The following is a 15,364-nucleotide window of genomic DNA, read 5'->3' as shown; positions in this document are numbered from 1 at the left end:
TTCTCCCAACATCATCTAAAAGTTTCCAACTTCTTCACATGACATATAAGTCTCCTCATGTTTTGGCACCTGAGCTCCCCTCTATTATTTATTTTGCTTAGGATGCTTGTACACACTCTCCCCCCCCCCACCCCCTGCCCCAAGTTAGCTAGCTTTTTTATGCATATTCTGATACTTAGCCCAAATGAGAGCACTGTCAACTCAACAAATAGTTTAATTCCTTTGCTCTCCTAGTTACCAAACTAGGGCCAGTTCCCCATGGGGCTCCCATGACACTATGTCTACCATAACATCGATCATACTATTGTATTATTGACTTTTGTCTCTTGCCACTTGTACATGAATTCCTTGAGGATACTGTACCCTTGCATCTAAGAAGTCATAAATGATCAGTGAATGTTTATCAAATAAAATGAGTGAGGAGGCTAGTTTAATAATCTAGAGGAGAGGTGTTAAAGTATGAAAGTGGGAATATAAAGATTAGGATAGATACCAAAGCTCCTATGTTTTAATAACAGGAGGGATCTTCAGGTTTCCCTCTAAATATATTCTTCCTTTAAGAATAATTTTTAAAAACATAGTCATCAGGTTTTGCAACCTACAAAAAATACTTTTAGTAAAGAACTTGTATCAAATTTATATTTAGCAGACTTCTCTTACAAAATAGGAAAACATGTACTATTTTTTAAATATTTTTATCCAAATAGACATGAAGCTTTTAAAGGAAAAAACCAGGCTCCTCACTAATACATAGCCACAATGATTGTATGTGTGCCTTACATACATTTGAACAGATTGTACAGTTTTACTTGTGCCCACTCAATGGTGTTCAGGCTTCTCAAACGACTTGAGCATGGCCTTGAAGATGAAGCCTCACCAGGAAATTCAAGAGGAAAACCGCGACAGTTGGTGTTGCCGCTTAGCATCAATTACACATTCCATCTCTTTTCTTAGTCTACAAGATCACACTGCTTTAATTCTCAGACGAGTTTATCTTAAATGTATATTCTTCTACTCATTGATTCTTTCATTCACTGTATCTGCTGAGTGTCTCCTATGCCCCAGGCATAGGCAGGGATCATATCTTTTTTTGCATCCCCAGTGACTAACACAGTGACCTGCAAGTAATGGACACCTGATAAGGGCTTTATGAATAAGTACATGAGAGAATGATGAATGGATAAACCAGTGAGCATATACATGTATATGTGACCCTCTCTCCCAGAAGACAGATATATATATTTTTTTAAGGATATTTTTCCAAAGACCACTTATCCTTTGCCTAGTCTTCCTTTATTTTGCCCAAGGTCAGATTACAAAACATCTATGCCTATCCATTTCAACCATCTTCCAAATGTCATTCATTTCCATTAGCTCCTCACTGCATTATTAGAATAAAGAATGTAGATCCACTAAAACTATCCTTCAAATACCATTACTAGTTCTCTCCCTTTCTTATAATGCTAACTGGGGCAAAATTCTAAGCTCCCTAAAGAGCACTAACACAAACTCTCAACAATGTATTTCACTAAGTGGTGGGTAGGCTGGGATACTCAACTGATACTTCAACTAAATGACAAAGCAGTGATTTGGCAGATATTTTGAAAACTTTAAAGAAAATAATCATGAATATTGCATAATTTTCCTCCTTCCTCAAGATAATCCTTCACCATACCCTTCAGTACTACTTACAAAAAAAAATATTGAGTTTGTTTACTATCTCATACCAAGAAAAACTAATTTATGAAAAATTTTCAAACCATTTAAACATAATTATTTCATTCCCAACTTTGATACTTTTTTCACAAATCAATTTTTCCATACTACTCACTCATATTAATGTGATCAAAAACTTTGAAATGTTGCTCTCTCTACATTCATCCATTTAAACAATTGAGTTTAAAGACTCTCTTCTAATATGTCATTGTTTTATATTTGTCTAAAGAACTTTATTTTTTCCTAGTTTACAAATATTAAAAATTGGTAAAATGTAACAATATTTCACAAAAGGGTAAAACTAATAGTAAATATATTAGATAAATGATTAAAAACACTATTAGAATAGGTTTGAAAAAAATAAGGGTCTATGAAAAAAATCTACATAAAATGCCTCTGTTTTTCCTGGTCATGGAAAATTCTGCCTGAAAAAATAAGAAAAAGAATCTAAGAACAAATGCTGTTCTACTACTTTAGTGTATAGCATCATTTAGTACTAGTTTTTCTATATTCATACAGCATTTCCTGACAAATATGATTATGTTATGTACATATATGCATTTTGAAAAACAAGAAGTATATTATTACCTTTTTCCCTGGGTGTATTCCAAGTAATTATGATTATGTCTGAAAACATATAAACTAGAAGAAACATTCCAATAAAAAAAATTCCATCTGTAAAGGTTAAACTGTATGAATCTGACATTTTCAAACAGATTGCAATTAAATTAACTAATTTACATTCTCCTGAAATAGTAAAAGCAGTAAGCTTTTTTTTAATGCCTAATTGTTAGAATCCTGCTATTCAGAGATAAGAATGCAGTCCTTAATATTACAGAAGAAAAAGAAGGAGAAATAAAAGTAGCAAACAGGTAAAGTATCTTAAACATTATACTTTCAAAGGTAAATGATAATAGTTTCTCTGAATTTTGACATGCATTTTTGCCCATTTAAATACCATGTTTTTCCACAAAATGAGAATAGACAAGATGGTCTAAGGTTTCTTTCAGCCGTAATATTCTATATGTGGCTGATAATACTATATGTCACAATATTATTTCATACCATCATCCCTAATCACGTTGTACAAGACTTAAGGAATCTCATAAGCTTTACTTTAAACACAGGTCACATCAAGTTTTTTTTAATTCAAAATAATATATATTTTAGGGGAACCCTGGGAGGCTCTGCGGTTTAGCACCTGCCTTTTGGCCCAGGGTGTGATCCTGGAGTCCTGGGATCGAGTCCCACATCAGGCTCCCTGCATGGAGCTTGCTTCTCCCTCTGCCTGTCTCTGCCTCCCTCTCTCTCTGTCTCATGAATAAATAAATAAAATATTTTTTTAAAAAATAATGTATGTTTTATATTATTTGAGGTATATTTATGCTATTTAAATCATATAAAGACAGAATGCTGTATCTTACTTGTGAAAAAGCTGATATAGAAATTTATCAACTGACTGATTTTAAACCATAAATTGAATTCATGAAATTGACAGCATTATAAACTAAGCTTGTGAACTTATATTTTTTAAATCAATTCTTTATTGTCATTTTGGAGATTTACTATTTCAAGTGTTTAAAAAAGCAAAAAACACAAGTATTTCTTCAAAGGTGTATCTGCATTTGTTCATTTTAAGATCTGTGAGTCAGACATGCAATTTAGAAAGATTCTGAAAATGTATTTCAACATACCCCAAACTGACACAGGCTATACAGAAATATTTTAAATATAAACAGCATTGATTACGCATATAATCGTAAACAGAAAGATAGTATTCACTGAAAAAGGCAAAAAAAAAAAAAAACCCTACCATTTAGTGGCTGAATTCATATTCATAACTATTATTTCATCAGCAGGCCACACAAATAAGAACCATCTAGTTCTTTTGCCCTGCTACAGGCAGAATTCTTGCTTGTTCCTTTCTGATCTCTGCCATGAACACTTGTACTTTAAAATTAAAAGAGGATTACATAAATTATTCTTCTACCTCCAAAAACACATAATACAAGAGGATTTTTCCAATGTGAAAAATACTATTGCAGTAGATATGTCATGACCTCTCCTCAGTATTCGTATCTTTTCATAAGAAGATATGCTTCTAATTTGTCATTTAAAAATAGGAATAATAAGGCGTGTTTACAATTATGCCATTACCTGATCCTTTTCAGTTACCATTATATAAGAAGAGCAAAAGCATACACGATAACTCAAAACTCCTTTTTCATAGCTGTTCTCTAGATCGATATTTGTAAAAAGCTCTGAGTGCTCCGACTGTTCATTCTGACGATGTTCCTACCTTCCTTCACTCTGGCTGCTTTTTGCCTTGATGGTGTCACCAGCTCCTTTACAATCTGCAAGACTTGAATCATTGCTAGTTAACAAGCCAAAGACTCCGCGGCTTCCTCCAGAAATCCAACAGGTTTCATCACCAAGAGCTCACTGCTGTCTCTGCGTTCGGGAAGCTCAGGCACGAATACAGTTCAACTTCAGAGAAATACATGCTTTGCTTAGCTATCCAGGAAGGCTCTGAAGCAGTTAATAAGAAACCACAAAAGGACAGGCAACATCGTCTTGAAATGGATTCGAAGCGACTTCGGCACATGTGAAAACCACCATCCTCAAAGTCCCAATGTATCACTTTACAAAGCATTAACCAGTTATAAACAAAAGAAAACAAAATGTGGGTAATCTGCTGCAAATCACTAAGCACAGTGAAAACATTTTCTCATAAAAGTCATGACAGGAGAACTAAAGTGCTATGCTATAAATTCTCATATAGCGGATCACAGATGCTATGTGCAAGTTTTTAAAAACACTCAGAAGTACTCAACCAAAATACCCTGCATTGCAAAGCCTTAATACTTTTTTCCAATTTCTCAAAAATTGCTTATGTGAAACACAGAAAGTAAAATGTGGATAAAAATAAAACTCTATCTTGCTAACTCCAAGCTCCCAGGTCTGCCTAACAGAATACTTCAAAAACTATCCTATAAATTCCTTCCCCGCCTCCTCACACAGACACCTCTGACTGACATCCCAGTACGTGAAGAGAAGTCTACATTCATGCTTCACACTAGAAATCCCTAACGGGTTTGTGAATTCACTGGCCTCACCAGCAGAAGCATAGGCCAGAGATTTTTCAAACCAAGCATAACCACCATCTTTGCCACCCAATTTTCAACAGCCATGCGGCGACAATGCCCCATTAATACTGAATACCTTGGTTACATATTCTATTTATCACACAGCAGCCCTTCTCAAAGTAAACCTACGGAGTTAACTAAAAGAGAGAACTGACATTCAAGTTAATAATGGTTAACTGTTGTTTTTATCACAGTGATTCTCCACCAGCAATTTGTGCCCCTTTCAGTCCTGCCAACTGTCCTCCTGGTTCTCCTTCTTTCCCATTTATCACGGTGACAGCCTCAATGAATCATTACAAAATGGATCCTAGGGCAAATCAAAGGCAGTTCCTTTGCCTTCACACTTAAAGGCTTATAATGGTTACTTTCCCAGTGTTCAACTGGACAAGTGAGATACACAGTCCATCCACCAAGGTTGGAAGTAAAACGCAGAATCCAAAACTCAAAGGCTTCTGATTTCTCTGACATCACGCCTTTCCTGTAAAAATGTATAGTTTTAAAATTCAGGGTGAAGTTTTCAGATCTTCAAAAAAGAGGTGCTATAACATGTGCATATATATCCACCCATAATGTATTCTCCATATGGGTGGTAATTTAAGACATCAGTGTTACAAATCCATGGCAGTGACAAACTCTGCAAATGGAGGACAAAACAGGGCATTTATCCTAACTATCCATCATCTTTAAACAGAATATCTATACTTACAAACTAAGTCAGAAAGTTTGGATGAGTCAAAGACCAAATTTTAAACCTCAAATCAAAACTGTGCTCTTTAGTGATTCCCTCTGAAGACTTGATACAGATCATCAAGATCTAAATCAAACTCCTCAAATTAGGTTCCCCCAGTTCTTTCTATCCCTTGCCCCATCTCCTAAGGCAGTTCAGAACATGAAATAGGTGTTAGGTATATACTGACTTCATTCCAGTTCTTTGCATTCCCATATTTCCAGCTCCTGAGAAATCACTTCCACCCTTCTGGAAAAACATGATGCTTTTGAAAGATACTTTCTCTTAGCTTTACTCTCTGCCAGTATTTTTCTCTTTCCATTCAAGGAAAGGGATCTACAGGGCATTATCTTCAGTCAACCGTCTCCTCCACACCTGATCAGTGAAAAGAAGACTATCTATATTCATGGTTCCATAAATTTCAATTATCATACTCCCATCTCCCTGATAACAGTATTGGTTTTGAAAATGAAAATTGCATGTGATCAGTTTGACTCACTACTGTCAGCCCTTAACTTCTTCTGCTAAGCAACCAATAGATTTTTCCAGTTTCTCTCATTCTCTTCTAATTTTTTATATCATGTGCTGCACAGTAAATGTATCTCACTACATATTCTAATATAGTAGATATAACCAAGCTGTACTCTAAAATGTCAAGATTATGAAAGACAAAGACAGAGGAACTATTACAGATCAGAGGAGAGTCAAGAGTCAGGTTAACAAAAAAAATAATAAAATAAATAAAGAAATTAAAAAAAAAAAAAGTCAGGTTAACAAGACATAACCCATGATGCCAGGTTAGATAATGGACCAGAAAGGCACGAGAGGAAATATATGACATGTGGGGACAATAGTGAAGTGTGAACACCATCAACAGGTTATCAGCGTTACTTCCTGACTATGACCATTACACTTGCAGTTACATAACAGAACATCCTGGATTTTAGGACTATGCCCTAAAATATCCAGGGGTAAATACTTCGATTTACCCTCTACTGGTCCAGGAAAAAAAAATAAAATAAATAAAAAAAATAATAATAATAATAATACAGAATGAGAAAATAAATGTGGTAAAATCTTAGCATTGGAGAAATCCAGGTAAAAGAACAGGAGAACTGGGTTATTCTTTTTTTCTTTTTGAAAACTGTGTTATTCTTGCAACATTTTCCTAAGTATGAAATTATTTCAAAATAAACTTAAATTCTGACTATCTAGCCCTATATATGTGTGTGTGTGTATATATAGTTTATAAAGGATATTTACGTATTCATATTCATGTATGTTTAAATCATACAAAGCAAGGATTCTAAAGGCCCCAATAAATAATATAGAAAAGAATTCCATATCTGTGAATATGCTGTGTTCCAATTCAGTCTCTGCGGGTATATCCATATACACACATATATGTGTTCTCATATTTGCTTCCTTTGCCTCAAAAGATCATTCCGAATCTTCCTGAAATGCAAATTTTGAAAATATACATACCTCTGGGCTTAGTCTGGCACGGGCACTCCTAAAAGAATTAATTTCCAGGTCATTCACTTGCACATGTACTTGTCACTACAGCTGAGCTGCTTGAGAAGACACAGGCAGCAAGGGCCCTTCATTTCCATCTCCCTTTGACACAATCACCTTTGACCCACTTCACAAGAAATAGGCCAACCCTCACCCACCTCTACGCCACACAGTGCTCCAAGAGATAAAAACATAGGAGACGGGGGACAAAAACAATCCAACAATTCCTTTAATCAAGGTAGGATAAGTAACATCAAACTACTCCATTCATTAAGAGTTTCTAATAAAATATTCATTTAAAGTGAATAATCATTCACCAAAATTCATCATATATTTGTTGTTTTGACAAAGTGCATTAGGAAAAATCTCTGTGAGTAAAGTGGAATGGATATAGAATTCCAGGGGAAAAAAGAATATAAAACCTCTAGCTACTGAAGAAAAGCTTGTTCGTTTTCCTTTTTTTTTTTTTGAAAGAGAGAGAAAGACAGAGGGGGCGGGGGAAGCGTGTGCATTGGAGTTGGGGCGGAGGGGCAGGTAGAAGGAAAGAGAGAATCTTAAGCAGACTCCAGGCCCAACGCCTGACATGGGGCTTGATCTCACAACCCTGGGATCATGACTAGAGCTAAAGTCAAGAGTAGGACACTTAACCAACTGAGCCCCTCAGGTGCCCCTACCTTGTTCATTTTTCAAATGGATGGCACTGGGTATCAAACCACTGTGATAATTAAACCTCACTACACACGCTTATAAGAAGGATGTAAGAGTTTGGCTTATTTAGTATTCTTCCTTACTGGTCCTCTGGCACAAAGAATTGGTTTAATCACAGTCCTTGGTTCTTAACATTGGTTCATGCATGGCCCAGTTTTATTTATACGCTGAATTATTTACTTTTAATAATAAACATCACAAAGCAACCACCCAAAACAAAAAACTAGGAAGTTAACAATAATCTGCATTTAACCTACATCCGCCCAACCACCAACCCATCCCCCTGCTTCAACCCAAAGTATCAAACACCGTGAACTCAGTAGTTATCACTCCCTTGATTTCCTTTATATCTATCTAACATTATCTCCCCCCCCTTCACTCTCTCACACACACACTCCCATGTGCTGCTGTTCAGTTGTTCCGAAGGGTATCACATTTCATGTTATCTTTGAGGAATTATATTTTTTCTTAAATATTGAGACCAATGGTTCTCTATCTTCACTACACATTGAAATGACCAGAGGGTTTTAAAAAGTATGATGCCTGGGTCCCTCTACAGGGATTTGCACTTCACTGTCTCAGGGTGCAGCCCAAGCATCACAAATTTTAAAAGTTCGCTCAAATGACCATCACATTCAGCCAAGGACCACTGTTCTAGAAGAATGACATAGGAAAAGTCAATGTGTACAAGCAAACATGAAAGGTACAAAAATTATGATCCCACTATTACAGAATTATACACATGTGGAGAGAGAAACATGTGTGCACAAAGAAAAAATATCAAAATGTTATCAACAATTTTTCCTCTGGGGACGCCTGAGTGGCTAAGCAGCCAAGCATCTGCCTTCAGCTCAGGGCATGATCCTGGAGTCCCGAGATGGAGTCCCACATCTGGCTCTCTGCATGAAGCTTGCTTCTCCCTCTACCTATGTCTCTGTCTCTGTCTCTCTCTGTGTGTCTCTTATGAATAAATAAATAAAATCTTTTAAAAATATTTATTTTCTCTGAATAGTGGCATTATATACAAATTGTTACTGTCTTCTTTTTGCTATATTTTTCTACACATTTTACTATTAAAAAAATGAATATTTTGGTTTTTAAATATTCCATTTCATCTCACCAAAAAGGATACACAGATGGCAAGTTAGAGTATGAAAAGAGGTTCGAGGTTCACATCATTAGGAAACTTCAAATTAAGACAACAATGAGATACCCCTACACATCTATCAGAATGACAAAAATGCAAAATGCTGAAACACCAAATTCTGTCAAAGATAAATAGCAACAGGAATTCTCATTAACTGCTGATGGGAATGCAAAATGGTACAGCCACTTTGGAAAACAGTTTGGTGGTTTCTTAAACTCTTACCATTTTATGCAACAACTGTATTCTTTGTTATTTATCCAAATGAGTTAAAAACTTCCTCACAAAAACCTGTTTATGAATGTTTATAACAGTTTAATTTGTAATTGCCAGAACCCGGGAGCAATCACTTGTTCTTCAGTGAGTGACAGATAGACAAACTGCTACATCCAAGCTACAGAATATTGTTCAGCAATAAGAGGAAATGAGCTATCGAGCCACAAAAATAAACAAAAACAAACAAACAAAAAAAAAACCATGGAAGGACTTTAAATGTCACGTAAAGGAAGCCAATCTGAAAAGGCTGCATAGTGTATGATTCCAATTATTCTAGAAAAGGCAAACCTGTGGAGACAGTAAAATAATCAGCAGTTGCCAGGGGTTTGAGAAGAGGAAGAGAAGGATGAATAGATGGGAGCGCAGGGAGTTTCTACAGCAGTGAAACTAATCTGTATGTTACTATAATGGTAGACACATTCATTAGACATTTGTCAAAAACCCATAAAATGCACAACACAAACAGTGACCTTTAATGTAAACTATGGACTTTGGCTCATCAATTGCAGTAAATGAATCATACAAATCCAAGATGTTAGTAACAGGGGAAACTGGGAAGGTGGGGAGTATTCCTGGGGGGTATAGGAGAACTCCCAGTACTCTCCCCTCAATCTTTCTGTAACCTACAATTGCTCCAAAATACAGTCTCTTAAAATGACAAAAGAAAATCTATATTTAAAAAAAAAAGAAAATCTATATTTAATATGTACTTATCTATATCCTACTCTTCAGACTTTATCTAAAATAACACACAGATAAATCCAAAAAAGTACAGAGTTTAACTGGAGTGCTTAAAACAAAAACAGTAACTGCCTATACACAAGAGCTCCAAAGTGGCTCCGTAGATAAGAAATGGAACAGGTGCCCTTGCAATGGACCTCCTGCAACCAGCTATGAGTTCTTTTAGTTCTTAGTTCTTTTTTTTAACAGAAAAATTCTTCAATCTTGTTTCCTACCTTTGTATTTTTGTTACACATGGCCACCCCCAAAACCACAATCTCTTGGCCAACCTCTAAGAGCACAGTTTTCCTTTTCCTCCCCATCACTTCCCAATTCAGCACTCCCAGAGTGGGGCACAAGGAGTAACATAATGCCATGGAAAGCACAGAATGAGCCAAGCGCACAGAGAGAAGGGCCACAGGCAGTACACCAGGAGAACATCATGCACATCTACCGGGACACTCCCAGTCATGCCACTTTGCTTTCTCCAAATGAAGATACAAGGCAAAAAGTCAATTTCCTTCCACTCAAAAGGGATCAGTAACAGGAACTGTAGAAAAAAACAGCTAGGCAGAGGAAAGAAATTTTTTCCCACCATTCCTCACTCACCAAAAAAACAAAACAAAACACCAGGAAGAGGGAAAAAACAAGATTGAATTTGATCTCATTTGTATTTTTTCCCTCCTTCATTTAATAAAACCATGAACAAATTCACTGAACCATCTTTCTTGGCCCCCACATGAAAAGAACTATGGAGAATCAGTGTTTTCTTAAAGCAAAATTATACTACTAATCCTCATTAATAATGTTGTAGAAAGTTCAGACCAACTCCCTAGAATCCTAAAGAACTGATTTAAAAGGTCTTGATTTCCTTCTTTTTGTCACTATACATCTCTAATAATTATTCTTATTACAAAAATAATGCATGTTCACTGTAGAAAATAAGTATATGAAAAAACAAGTCCAAAGAAAATAAAATCTCTCTTAGGCCTATCATACAGAGATAAGCACTGCTAAACTTAACCCTGTACTTTTTTGTTGATTTTACAAAAATGAGGTAGTACTATACATTACTGTTTTGGAATCAATATGTTTTCACACTTAAAAATACTTCATCAACATCTTTTTTATAAAATAAACACAGACATGGATATTTGCACTGTGCTTTGTCCAAAAATTTTTTTGATCATATGAATAACAACCCAGCATCTTTTCATTCCTGGCAATGATTTAGGATTTTTTCTATGCACTTTTCGGAAAACTGTTTTGGCTTTCCTGGAAATATATTTTAGAATGAAACTACTGTCAGTTTTCTCAGAACATGTAGATAAATGAGAAAAAAAAAAAATATGAGTGGCCACACTTGTTGTGACAAAAACAATCTGTAAATATGCAAGATGTCAACTGGCCAGCAAATAGAAAAAGGCTTTTTTGAATATTAAATGATAAACCCACTCTGACTGGTCTCCTTTTGGATTAATAAATCAGTTTAATATACTTCATTTCTTTGTCATTCTACTTAGATTTTACAGGTGGGATATAAACATTATGTTCTACAATTTTGAAAATCTCTATAAACTCATCGATAAAGAATAAAATGTATACTGATTACAAATATAAGAGTTGACTTTTGTCCATACACCTTCTTCATTTTTATTTTTTAAAGATTTTATTTATTTATTTAACAGAGAGCGAGAGTGCACAAGTAGGGGAAGTGGCAAAGGCAGAGAGAAGGAACTCCCTGCTGAGAAGGGAGCCCCATATGGGACTCAGTCCCAGGACCCTGAGATCATTACCTGGGGTGAAGGCAGGTGCTTTAACCAACTGAGCCACTCAGTCGCTCCTCCATATACCTTTACCAAATATCTGTTATATTTTCTGTCCAAATAGAGCTCAAGTACTCTTACAATAATTCCTAATAATTCATATGGGGTATTTAAAGAATAACACTGTCAAAGCTAATCAACTATCTGCAGATTTTTTTTTCCACAGAAAAAAAAGGCAAAATAAAATATGGGAAAGTAAAATGTCCAAAAGTTGCAGGATGTGGAAAGAGCCACAGAATATGCGTTATGGATGACATTATCCTTCTTTCACATAATCTCTAAGCATATTAGATGGTAGTAATTGTTTATGAACAAAAGTACCTGTATTGATGTAATTAAGTTAGCAGTTCTTTCAAAACCAGTTTTTAAAGATATTTTATAAAAGGGCGATTCATTTTGCTTATAACAAGCAACCAAGAAACCACTATAGCTTGGTTGAAGCTTCTGTACTTTCTGTGGCTCAAAAGAAACTGTCATAAACATGCACATGCAAAGTACAATTCACAAAAATGGAGAATTAAAACATATTATCCCAATAAATCTTCACAACACCTAGAAATTCTTAATGTACTGACATATCGTAAGTTCATTTTAAAGGCAATAAAATTTTGCTCATCCATACAAAAACTATTAAGCTCTAACTACAATGCTAGCTCCTTGTATTACAAGCGTGATCAATCTCCTCCCACTCTACCAAAAGAAACTGACACTAAACACATAATTACACAATTAATTATTGAATTACAATTGAAATAACTTCTGCAGGTAAGTACAGGATGACAGAGGACTGTCTTCAAGTGGAAAAATAGTAGGAATTAAAGGATACACACAGCACATTATAACTGAACATATTCCAATTTATCAATTACCACATTTTGAATTTTTAAAGAAAGCTTTCCTTTATGCACAAATAAGTCTTCTGACTTTCCAAAGCCACATGCAGATGGACACATAAATACAGAAGGTAAAGAGACCTCCTAGTCATAATAAGGAAATTTAAATACGACTTTCTTTCCAAAATCAAGAACTCAAAGAAAACACAGCATCCAAGCAATCTGACTTACTCCAGATTCTAACAAAGCTGTCAAATAACATTATTAGTTTAAAAATTCATTACTATTTTAAAAATCACATATTAAAAAGTAGTTAAGTCTTGGAATTGAATCTAGATGAATGGTAATTCAATATAACATCGCATTTAAGATCAAATGTCCATATGCACCAAATACATGTATATGAAAAATATAAAGACATAGGTATTTCCATAGAACTCACAAAACTGCTTGTGTATATAAATACAGAAACACTGTGCATTATCTTTCTGTTAACCATCACAAAATGACCCATGTCCCCCAAAGAACATATAAAGCCCTAATACACATATTAAAAAACTACACTGCTTCATAACAAATTTTTGGAGATGTATCATCCAGAGTTAAAGTCTGTGATGTTTCAGTTAAGTATTTTAGGAGAAAGGACTATTTTAAAAGGATATGATACAAGAAAAATGTAAATAGTGAACACATAAAAAAGTTATCCTAAGAATGAGATAGCACCTCAACACCCATTCGGATGGCTGCTGTCAAAAAAAAAAAAAAAAAAACCAAGATATTTGCAAATGACTTATCAGATAAAGGGCTAGTATCCAAGATCTATAAAGAACTGATTCAACTCAACACCCAAGAAACAAAAAATCCAATCATGAAATGGGCAGAAGACATGAACAGAAATTTCACCAAAGAGGACACACACATGGCAAACAAGCACATGAGAAAATGTTCCACATGGCTTGCCATCAGGGAAACACAAATCAAAACCACAATGAGATCCCACCTCACACGAGTGAGAATGGTGAAAATTAACAAGACAGAAAACAACAAATGTTGGAGAGGATGTGGAGAAAGGGGAACCCTCTTGCACTGTTGGTGGGAATGCAAGCTGGTGCAGCCACTCTGGAACACAGTGTAGAGGTTCCTCAAAGAGTTAAAAATAGAGCTACCCTACGACCCAGCAATGGCACTACTGGGAATTTACCACAAAGACAGAGATGTAGTGAAATGCCGGGACACCTGCACTCCAATGTTTATAGCAGCAATGTCCATAATAGCCAAGCTGTGGAAGGAGCCTCAATGTCCTTCGACAGATGAATGGATAAAGAAGAGGTAATATATGTACACTATGGAATATTACTCAGCCATCAAAAAGGACGAATACCTACCATTTGCTTCGACGGATGGAACTGGAGGGTATTATGCTGAGTGAAGTAAGTCAATCGAAGAAGGGCAATCATCATATGGTCTCACTCATACGGGGGATATAAGAAATAGTGAAAGGGAATATAAAGGAAAGAAGGGGAACTAAGTGGGAAAAATCAGAGAGGGAGACAAACCATTAGAGACTCCTAACTCAGGGAAATGAACAAAGGGTTGTGGAAGGGGAGGTGGGCAGGAGGTTGGGGTGATGGGCACTGAGGAGGGCACTTGATGGGATCAGCACTGGGTGCTATACTATATGTTGGTAAATCGAACTTCAAATAAAAACAAATTAAAAAAAGAAAAAGAGTTGGCCAGGATGTAGAGAAACTGGAGCCCTTGTGCAATGAGAAATGGTACAGCCACTATGGAAAACTGCATGCAGTTCCCCCAAAAATTAAACACAGAATTACCATATCATCCAGCAATTCTGCTTCTGGGTATATACTCAAAAGAACTGAAAGGTGAGTCTCAAAAAGATATTTGCACACCTATGTTCACAGAAGCATTGCTGACAAGAGCCAAAAGGCAGAAGTGAACCAACTTGCCCATTGCCAAACTGTGGTGATCCAAACAATGAAATAGATATTCAGTTTTCTAAAGGAAGGAAATTCTGGCACCTGCTACAACATGGGTGAACTATGAAGACATTGGTGCTAAGTGACATGAGCCAGTCACAAAAAAGACAAATACTTAGGATCCCATTTATATGAGGTACGGAGAGTCATCAAATTCATGAAGACAGAAGGTGAGACAAATGGTGGGCGCCAGGGGCTGGAGGAAGGGAAATGGGGAGCTGCTTAACGAGTATGCTGTGTCAGTCTTTCAAGATAAAGAGTTCTGGAGACTGGCTGCACAGCATCATAAACAGACCTAATGCTACTGAATTGTACACGTACAAATGGTTAAGACGGCGAATTTTATGTTCTATGTATTTTACCACAATTTAGACAAAAAAGTTATCCTGTCTAAAAATCAAATATATGCAACTAAAAGCAACTTTTAATGCCATGTTGAGCCTACTACACTAGTCATGGTGAAATGTATCCCTGTATACCAATTACCAGAGTAACTAAATTAGTACAGTCTTTTAAGAAAGATGGGAGACATATACAAAAACATTTCAGTACTATAAATCTAGCCTAAGGAATTCACTCTAGGTGGTTTTATTAAAGTAAAGGAGCTAATTCACCAGTGACATTCATTCTGCAAACATTTTTAAAAATTGAAAAATCCTAAATAACCAAACAAGAGGGAAATAGTTATATAAGTTACTATGCATCATTACCTTTAGGAATTTGAAAATTTTGAATTTTAATTATGAAAAACAATTA

The 15,364-nt window shown here is 35.6% G+C and overlaps 1 protein-coding gene and 1 long non-coding RNA gene across 8 annotated transcripts in view; one reads left to right on the top strand and one right to left on the bottom strand.

Moving 5' to 3' along the window:
* LOC140633382 (uncharacterized) overlaps window positions 1–15,364 on the top strand; it is a 103,921-nt gene that overhangs the window by 38,797 nt on the left and 49,760 nt on the right. The window lies entirely within an intron of this gene.
* The window catches only part of USP6NL (USP6 N-terminal like), a 169,200-nt gene that overhangs the window by 121,916 nt on the left and 31,920 nt on the right, over window positions 1–15,364 (bottom strand). Inside the window, exon 1 of one of the 2 annotated variants that reach the window (XM_072825845.1) lies at window positions 4,016–4,103. The exons of the other annotated variant lie outside the window; for it this stretch is intronic. Within the exon in view, the coding sequence (XP_072681946.1) occupies window positions 4,016–4,088 (73 nt within the window). The 5' untranslated portion in view covers window positions 4,089–4,103. Of the gene's footprint in view, window positions 1–4,015; window positions 4,104–15,364 lie in introns of those variants that run through there. 2 annotated transcript variants of the gene reach the window in all.

The sequence above is a fragment of the Canis lupus genome, chromosome 5 (genome assembly GCF_048164855.1).
Source record: "Canis lupus baileyi chromosome 5, mCanLup2.hap1, whole genome shotgun sequence".
Classification (NCBI taxonomy): Eukaryota; Metazoa; Chordata; class Mammalia; order Carnivora; family Canidae; genus Canis; species Canis lupus.
This window is presented reverse-complemented; position numbering and strand designations above follow the sequence as displayed.